General features: G+C 46.1%; 1 protein-coding gene across 1 annotated transcript; it reads left to right on the top strand.

Annotated features, from left to right (window-relative positions):
* Positions 1-1,349: 1,349 nt before the first annotated feature.
* LOC123189411 (LRR receptor kinase SERK2) lies at positions 1,350-7,319 on the top strand. Its single transcript, XM_044601821.1, has 11 exons — positions 1,350-1,680; positions 2,944-3,076; positions 3,170-3,241; positions 3,792-3,935; positions 4,381-4,452; positions 4,575-4,646; positions 4,720-4,832; positions 4,961-5,089; positions 5,173-5,514; positions 6,037-6,431; positions 6,727-7,319. Exons 1-11 carry the CDS (start codon positions 1,581-1,583, stop codon positions 7,036-7,038), a joined length of 1,884 nt encoding a protein of 627 aa, XP_044457756.1. The 5' UTR covers positions 1,350-1,580; the 3' UTR covers positions 7,039-7,319.
* Positions 7,320-7,589: the final 270 nt, after the last annotated feature.

The raw sequence follows: 7,589 nt of genomic DNA, 5'->3' as shown, positions 1-7,589 counted from the left end.
ACTTCTCATTAACTACATGCCACATAAGCAAAAAAATAATTTAAAATGCGCTATGTTATTAGCTAAGTTACTCCCACTATGACTAGACTTACTGCATGCAGCTTCGGCACACGTCACGTCTAAGAAGCGTAGGCTGAACATGAACACACAGCTAATCGTGCCCTAGACCATCGCATCTCAGGCGTGCCATTTGGACAGCACGAGCAGTCGAGCACGACCTTCCGGCATCACTGTCGCTTTCGCATGCCACCGGACACAGTTGAATTTTCCGAATGACTTTTCATATTCCCACGCCTTTTTCTGATCAAACTTGCCGACTCCACTACGACACAAACACCAATCGTATTCGTGCGTGCTTCTGGCCAGACGGTGACACCACACATAGCATCCTCCCGTTTTCTTCGTTGATCGTCAATCAAAAACACAAAATGCAGACACGCGCGCCAACTCCCATTTCCTTTTCGTGAACAGTGGCGTTTCAGGCTCGCAGTCAAGTCTCCCCTCCCCCTCCGGAGGCCGGAGCCGTTCCAGACCCCCCACTCTACGACTCGTCTACACCACGCACCTAGCGGGAGGAGGGACGGGGTAGACCGTAGACCAGCGCGGTCCACAACTTTGACTGGGAAAATACGGGATCCGACCTGGCCCGTGGGCCCCACGTCCGTAGCAACGGGGAGGAGCGGATCGCGTGCGCCCGTCCCGAGCAGCCAACGGCGTCCAGCCGCTGTCACCCCGCCGCGTGACGGCCTCCTACTGGCCCATTCCGGCGGGACCCCCGAACGGCGCCGCACCGGATCCCCCGTTCACGAGGGGGAATTTTGACTGCGCCCTTCAGCTGGCGTCCTGCCACTGCCAGCGCCGGGCCCCCCGGTGGCCACGAGCCGGGCGCGGTGGTGCGTGGACGCGCCGTACTGCTCCGACCCGTTTCGGCACAGTACTTACTCCGCCCTGCTCTCCCGCCGCAAAACCCGTGTTACGTGGCCGCCTCGGTTACTCGTGGTCGAAGCCGCCGTGGGTTCAGTTATTTATTCGTGAATGATTGATTGATGTCTGGTGACGGGCGTACGAGGACAGCGTCCAGGGAAGCCCCGCGCTCCCGCATCACGACGGCGTCACCGCCCATCCCTCCTGCTACGCTTCCGCCTCCCACTAACCCCCACCACCCTCGGCGGAAAACGACAGCCACCGTGGAGAGACCGGCTCTCCTCCACCGACCTGCGGGCCCCACGCGCGCCTTCCCCCACCTGACAGCGACGCGAGGTGGGCGGCGCGCGGTGACCCGGCCTTCCGCGAAACAGGCCTCCCTTGCCGATGGAACATTTTAGGTTGGGGCACGGGAAGAGACCAGCAGAAATTTAAAAATCATCTCGAGCTGGAAAAATACTCCACACCGGTAAAAAAATCGCTTCCTCCGTGCCCTGCTCCGTCAGAGAAGAGGGGAGGGTCGAGGCAGCGCTGTCAACGCGGCGGCGGGGGGTAATCGGGGGCCGTCGTAGACAGCTCACAAGGGCGCCGGAGACCGGGAGCGCGCGTATGCTGCGGCTTTGAGACGGGCCCACCTGGCAGCCGCCTGCGCTCGGATGGCTGCGTCGCCGGAGATGCTGCGGAGGTGTTGGTGGGCGGCGGCGGCGGTCTTGTCGGCGGTGCTGACCGTGAGCCGGGTCTCCGCCAACACAGAGGGTGAGCCACTCCATCAATTTTCTCAATTTTAAGTTATTTGGCTTCCGCCCTCCTTTCGGGTTCACGAATTGCCTGGTCCACCGGTGCGCTCGCGAGTATATATTTCGGGGGAAGGGAGTAAGCATCTCGCATGTGTTGCTGTACTTCTTAGCAAGTTTCCGCCCATGGGCGTGGACTGAATTTTTTTTTCCTGTTAGTGGAAGGTCTTACAATCTCCCCTTTCCAGCTTCCATGGATTATGTAGGTTCTGTATCACCATGTCTCTCATATTGTGCTACGAATTTGTTCTTTCTTCGGGTTTTTTTCGCTATGGCTGATAACTTTGGTCTACTGGCAAATTCACAGAGATAGAATTAGCTTCCACTGTGCTTGTCCCAACTACGGTTTAAAATAAAAAAAAAACATTTTCCCCGTCTGAAGTAACGCCAAGTCTGTAATTTGGCTTATGCTTAAACTGGTTTTCTGGAGGTGCATGTTATGGCTCCACAAGTTTCATTATTCACGACAGTATTTGTTTGTAGAGACCACCACCGCACATATTTCTTTCTGTTTGAGCCTTTCGTGAAGATAATCTTGCCTTTTTTCACTTAGATTTCCATATCTTTGGGCTTTAACTGAACTAGTAGAATTTTATTGTCTGAAGGGACAACTAGTATTCTTCTTGTGTAAGAATCAAAATAGTGATATCGTTCTGTCTATGGTCATAATAATTTGCTTTGCATTTATTTTAGTAATGCCTGGCTCCTACACGAACTGTACATAACAAAGATGTGCCTGTTGTATGAATGTGTAGGTACTATTTGGGTCAATGAACAAAAATGTATTTGCTTTACCTTTGGTTTTTACCATATATTGGCCCATATACTAGAGTAACTGCTTGGTTCAAGGAATTGAAGCTAAATATGAGGACCACATTTATTCTTGCAAAAAATGGGGCAGTGCGCCTCTTTGGTTGCACAGGCCTAAAGAGATATTCTCTTCCATAATCTAAAAAAATCATGTTAAACACACATCAATTATCTGTTTTTATATCGGTATTCACACATTTATCTGTACTTTAGATATTGATTAGTAGGCTATGCTAAATTTTGCATAGCTTTTTGGACAAAATGGGAGCTGTATATTTGCGTGCATAATGTGGTGGCGAAGTAACTGTTAAATTTCTGCACATAAGATTATTGGGAGAATATCTGTATATTGCCTTAAATGACTAGGCATGTATAATATTGCTCATACCTGATCATATTGTACTTCCATTGGTAGGTGATGCTCTGTACAGTCTGCGTCAAAGCCTTAAAGATGCTAACAATGTGCTGCAGAGTTGGGATCCCACTCTGGTTAATCCATGCACATGGTTCCATGTTACTTGTAACACTGACAACAGTGTAATCAGAGTGTAAGTTTTTGATAGATTTTTCTCCAATTTACACTTGCTAAAAGTTATAAAGGTGATCTTTTGTGTGTCGACTGTAACCTTTTACTGTTGCAGTGATCTTGGAAACGCACAACTGTCAGGTGCATTGGTGTCCCAACTTGGACAGTTGAAAAATCTACAATATTTGTAAGTTTAACGTTCTAGCCTTCCGAGAATTATTTTTATAGTTATATGGCGCAGTAGTTGCATCTGTGTATGTTTTCGTAAGCTTGGTGCCTGAACTTCAGTAATATACATACATGACTTGGGTTTGCAGAACATAACTGTGCTGAGTACTGATGACAAAATGTGTAATTATGTTCAATAAAATCTGTGCTGCAATAAAATGAGTACATGACTTGGGTTTGCAGAACATAGCTGTGCTGAGTACTGATGACAAAATGAGTAATCTACATGCCTGAACTGCTTTGGTTTTCAATAAATCTGTAATCATGTTCCAATTGTACTATTCTAGGATGTTTAGAGTGGCTACTACATGTGCTTTGTTCTCCTACAGATTTTGGAAATGATGTTTGTGAGATTTCTGCTGAGATCCTACATTGTGTAGTTTTATAGTTTTCTCATTATTTCTGTGCCTTCTATTCTTTGTCAATCATTTATGGTACCTTTTACAAGTTTGGCGCTCTCATTATGTATGCCTTGAAACTTTTAGTGAAATTTCACTGTTACATGACAGGGAGCTGTACAGCAACAATATAAGTGGGACAATACCTTTGGAACTCGGGAACTTGACAAACCTGGTCAGTTTGGATCTGTACCTGAACAAATTCACTGGCGGTATTCCAGACACATTGGGGAAACTCTTAAAGTTGCGATTCCTGTAAGAATATACCTTTTTACTCCTTTCGAAACGAATATAATTGTCAATTCCACGTGTCCTGTTTTTCTGGTTCAGACCACCACATTTCTTTGACATGTGCCCCACCCTTACCAAAAAAAAACCCATAATAGGAACGCCGCACAGAACCACAATAAAGATGCATCATGGCACATGCATGCATTTGTACGAGCTTTTCTTCCCAGAAGTCCTCTTAGATTTGCATGTCTTATTGAATGATAAGGTGTTCTTGCAGTTTTCTTCTTTCATATGACCATATCCAGTTAGGTATCTAGTTACAACGGAGGGTAAATCTATTGTGTAGTTCTTTTCTTGTGGCTTTAATGCTTTTCTGTAGGCCTGCTGGTTCGAATGATTATTTTCTAGCCTTGCTTGTTGGAATGATTCTAATATACTTCTTTCTGGGAATGTCTACTTGGAATAACAGCCGTCTTAACAACAACAGTCTTTCTGGTCAAATTCCACAATCCTTGACCAATATTAGCACCCTCCAAGTTCTGTAAGTTATCTGTTCTACTCTTCATAGTTCATATTCTATATGTATCTTAAGGATATGCTGTGGGCATGGTAACAAACATGCAAACCAGTACATTATAACAAATGCATCTGACAATCTCACAGGGATCTATCAAACAACAATCTCTCCGGAGCGGTTCCTTCAACTGGCTCGTTTTCACTCTTTACCCCTATAAGGTATTCTTTCTGGTTGAAATTCGGGTGCTTACTGCATCTTGTGAGGATGATGACTTTTAACTTATTGTCACAGTTTTGGTAATAATCCAAATCTTTGTGGCCCGGGTACTACGAAACCATGTCCTGGGGCACCTCCTTTTTCTCCACCGCCTCCATTCAATCCTCCAACACCACCCGCGGCACAAGGTGAATTTTGTTAAATGATTCTGTGGCACTGCGGTGATTCTTCTTGAAATGGGCAATCCTTGAAACTCTCAAATTATCTGTATGATCTTATTTAACATGTGCTTGCTGGAATAATTCAATTCCGCTAGGTGACCCTAAAACCGGAGCAATTGCTGGAGGTGTTGCTGCGGGTGCTGCATTGATATTTGCTGTTCCTGCAATTGGATTTGCACTGTGGCGGCGACGTAAACCTGAAGAGCATTTCTTTGATGTCCCTGGTCTGCATTGATATATATAGCATGCTTTGATGTCCCAGGTCATGTTATTCAATTCGTTTATCTGTACTTTTGTTTATCTTCAGCTGAGGAGGATCCAGAAGTGCACCTTGGCCAGCTGAAGAGGTTCTCACTAAGGGAGCTTCAAGTTGCTAGCGATAACTTCAGCAATAAGAACATTCTAGGAAGAGGTGGCTTTGGAAAGGTGTACAAGGGGAGACTGACAGATGGTACATTGGTAGCAGTTAAAAGATTAAAAGAAGAACGTACTCCTGGTGGCGAACTCCAATTCCAAACAGAAGTTGAAATGATTAGTATGGCAGTGCATAGGAACCTGCTTCGTCTCCGTGGATTCTGCATGACACCTACAGAACGGCTACTAGTCTATCCATACATGGCTAATGGTAGCGTTGCATCACGTTTGCGAGGTACCTACTCTGTTGTACTAATTCTTCTAGACTCTTTTTACATTTCTGTACATTTTTTACCAACTGTAGGCCTAGTTGTCTCTTTCTCTGATACTGTCAAAGCTTGACTTTAAACTGTTTAGTTGCTTCATCTGCATCACTTTGACACATGGGACATGATGAGATCAATGCAGCATTGCACTTAGCATGTCTCTAGTATTTAGTCTATAAAAAAGAAGAAACCAGAAAACGACTCTGAGCTTCATTATGTACTCACTTTTGCAAATCCAACTGACATGGGCTGCTACCTGGACTGCACTAAATTCTGATCCTAAAATTTAATCGATCAATAAGTTCGTGTCACCCATATGTACAACCTGTGAATGTGATCAGAAGCAATATAACTTTTACGGCAATTGAAATAACTAAACTTTACTTTATGTACTACTTATAGAGCATTTTTAGTTAATTCAGTTATGATATATGGTACCTCCGGTACATGATTAGCGATTTCAGTTTTGACTTATGGTACTTGATTTTTAGAGCGAGGGCCAAATGAGCCGGCTCTTGAATGGGAAAAGAGAACTCGGATTGCACTGGGATCTGCCAGAGGACTGTCTTACTTGCATGATCACTGCGACCCCAAGATCATTCATCGTGATGTCAAAGCCGCAAACATTCTCTTGGATGAAGACTTTGAGGCGGTTGTGGGTGACTTTGGACTGGCCAAGCTTATGGACTACAAGGACACTCATGTAACCACAGCTGTCCGTGGAACGATCGGGCATATTGCTCCCGAGTACCTATCCACCGGAAAGTCCTCTGAGAAGACGGATGTTTTCGGTTATGGGATCATGCTTCTGGAGCTTATCACTGGACAGAGGGCATTCGACCTCGCGCGTCTTGCAAACGACGACGATGTCATGCTGCTTGACTGGGTAAGTTCTCCTCTATCATTGGTTCATTGAACATACATATCGTGAGCAGCGATGCAACTCTAGTTTTGTTTGCATCGTGCATCTTAGCTGTCTGCCAGTTCTGGTTTGAGGGCTAGAGCAAACCGTTTCTCATTATTGGTTCAGTGTCCTATACACTAGCATGCATGATGAGTGAGTAAACAAACTGACTGACACCTGGCCTCCCTCCCATGTGTGATGTGTCATCCATGATTGGGAGGAGGGTGGCGTGAGAAGTGTAAAGTAATGGCGAGAATTGTGCGTGGCGTGGGTGCAGGTGAAAGGGCTGCTGAAAGAGAAGAAGGTGGAGATGCTGGTGGACCCGGACCTGCAGAGCGTGTACGTGGAGCACGAGGTGGAGGCGCTGATCCAGGTGGCGCTGCTGTGCACGCAGGGGTCGCCGATGGACCGGCCCAAGATGTCGGAGGTGGTGAGGATGCTGGAGGGCGACGGGCTGGCGGAGCGCTGGGAGGAGTGGCAGAAGGTGGAGGTGGTCCGGCAGGAGGCGGAGCTGGCCCCGCGAAACAACGACTGGATCGTCGACTCCACCTACAACCTCCGGGCAGTGGAGCTGTCCGGCCCGAGGTAACAGGAAAAAAGAAGAAAACAAAATCGTCTCCTCATCGACGAGCTCCGGCTAGTGGCGCCTCGTTTCAGAATTTCTAGCTCTCTTTTGTACATGATGACCGACAGATAGCTGGCCCCTTTAATTAGTGTCAAATTTGGAAGGGGAAATGTCAGCAGCAGTTCCCAGTTGTAGGCTGCTCTTGACTGCAACTCATTGTTGTGGTGGCTAATGCTACTCCTGCTGTATTGTACTTGTACGTGCACATATACTTCGTCCGTGCTAAGGCTAAATCCTTAATATTAGTAGTAGCAAAAAGGCCCGTGCGTTGCAACGGGAGAAAAAAATACCACATACTCTTAATTTACAAAAAATGATCTATAATCTGAGAATTTGTAGCTACGGTCCAAACAAAGATGTTCTTAGCCTACAAAAGCGTAGTTCAAGATTTCACATATATTTTATTTTAACACGGCTTACATATAGATTTAATCCGTACAAAAAAACGGACAAGCGATCATGCATTTATTTAGATCATGTGTGAAATTGGGTATTGTTACGGGCCAGTAAAGTAA

Source organism: Triticum aestivum, chromosome 2A, assembly GCF_018294505.1.
Source record: "Triticum aestivum cultivar Chinese Spring chromosome 2A, IWGSC CS RefSeq v2.1, whole genome shotgun sequence".
Classification (NCBI taxonomy): Eukaryota; Viridiplantae; Streptophyta; class Magnoliopsida; order Poales; family Poaceae; genus Triticum; species Triticum aestivum.
This window is presented reverse-complemented; position numbering and strand designations above follow the sequence as displayed.

What these genes read in the sequence shown, in the direction of transcription:
- LOC123189411 (XM_044601821.1), top strand. Translation starts at nt 1,581, where the DNA reads ATGGCTGCGTCGCCGGAGATGCTGCGGAGGTGTTGGTGGGCGGCGGCG. An exon ending in GGTCTCCGCCAACACAGAGG is followed by an intron (nt 1,681 to 2,943) that starts GTGAGCCACTCC and finishes TTCCATTGGTAG; the next exon opens with GTGATGCTCTGTACAGTCTG. An exon ending in GCATTTCTTTGATGTCCCTG is followed by an intron (nt 5,090 to 5,172) that starts GTCTGCATTGAT and finishes GTTTATCTTCAG; the next exon opens with CTGAGGAGGATCCAGAAGTG.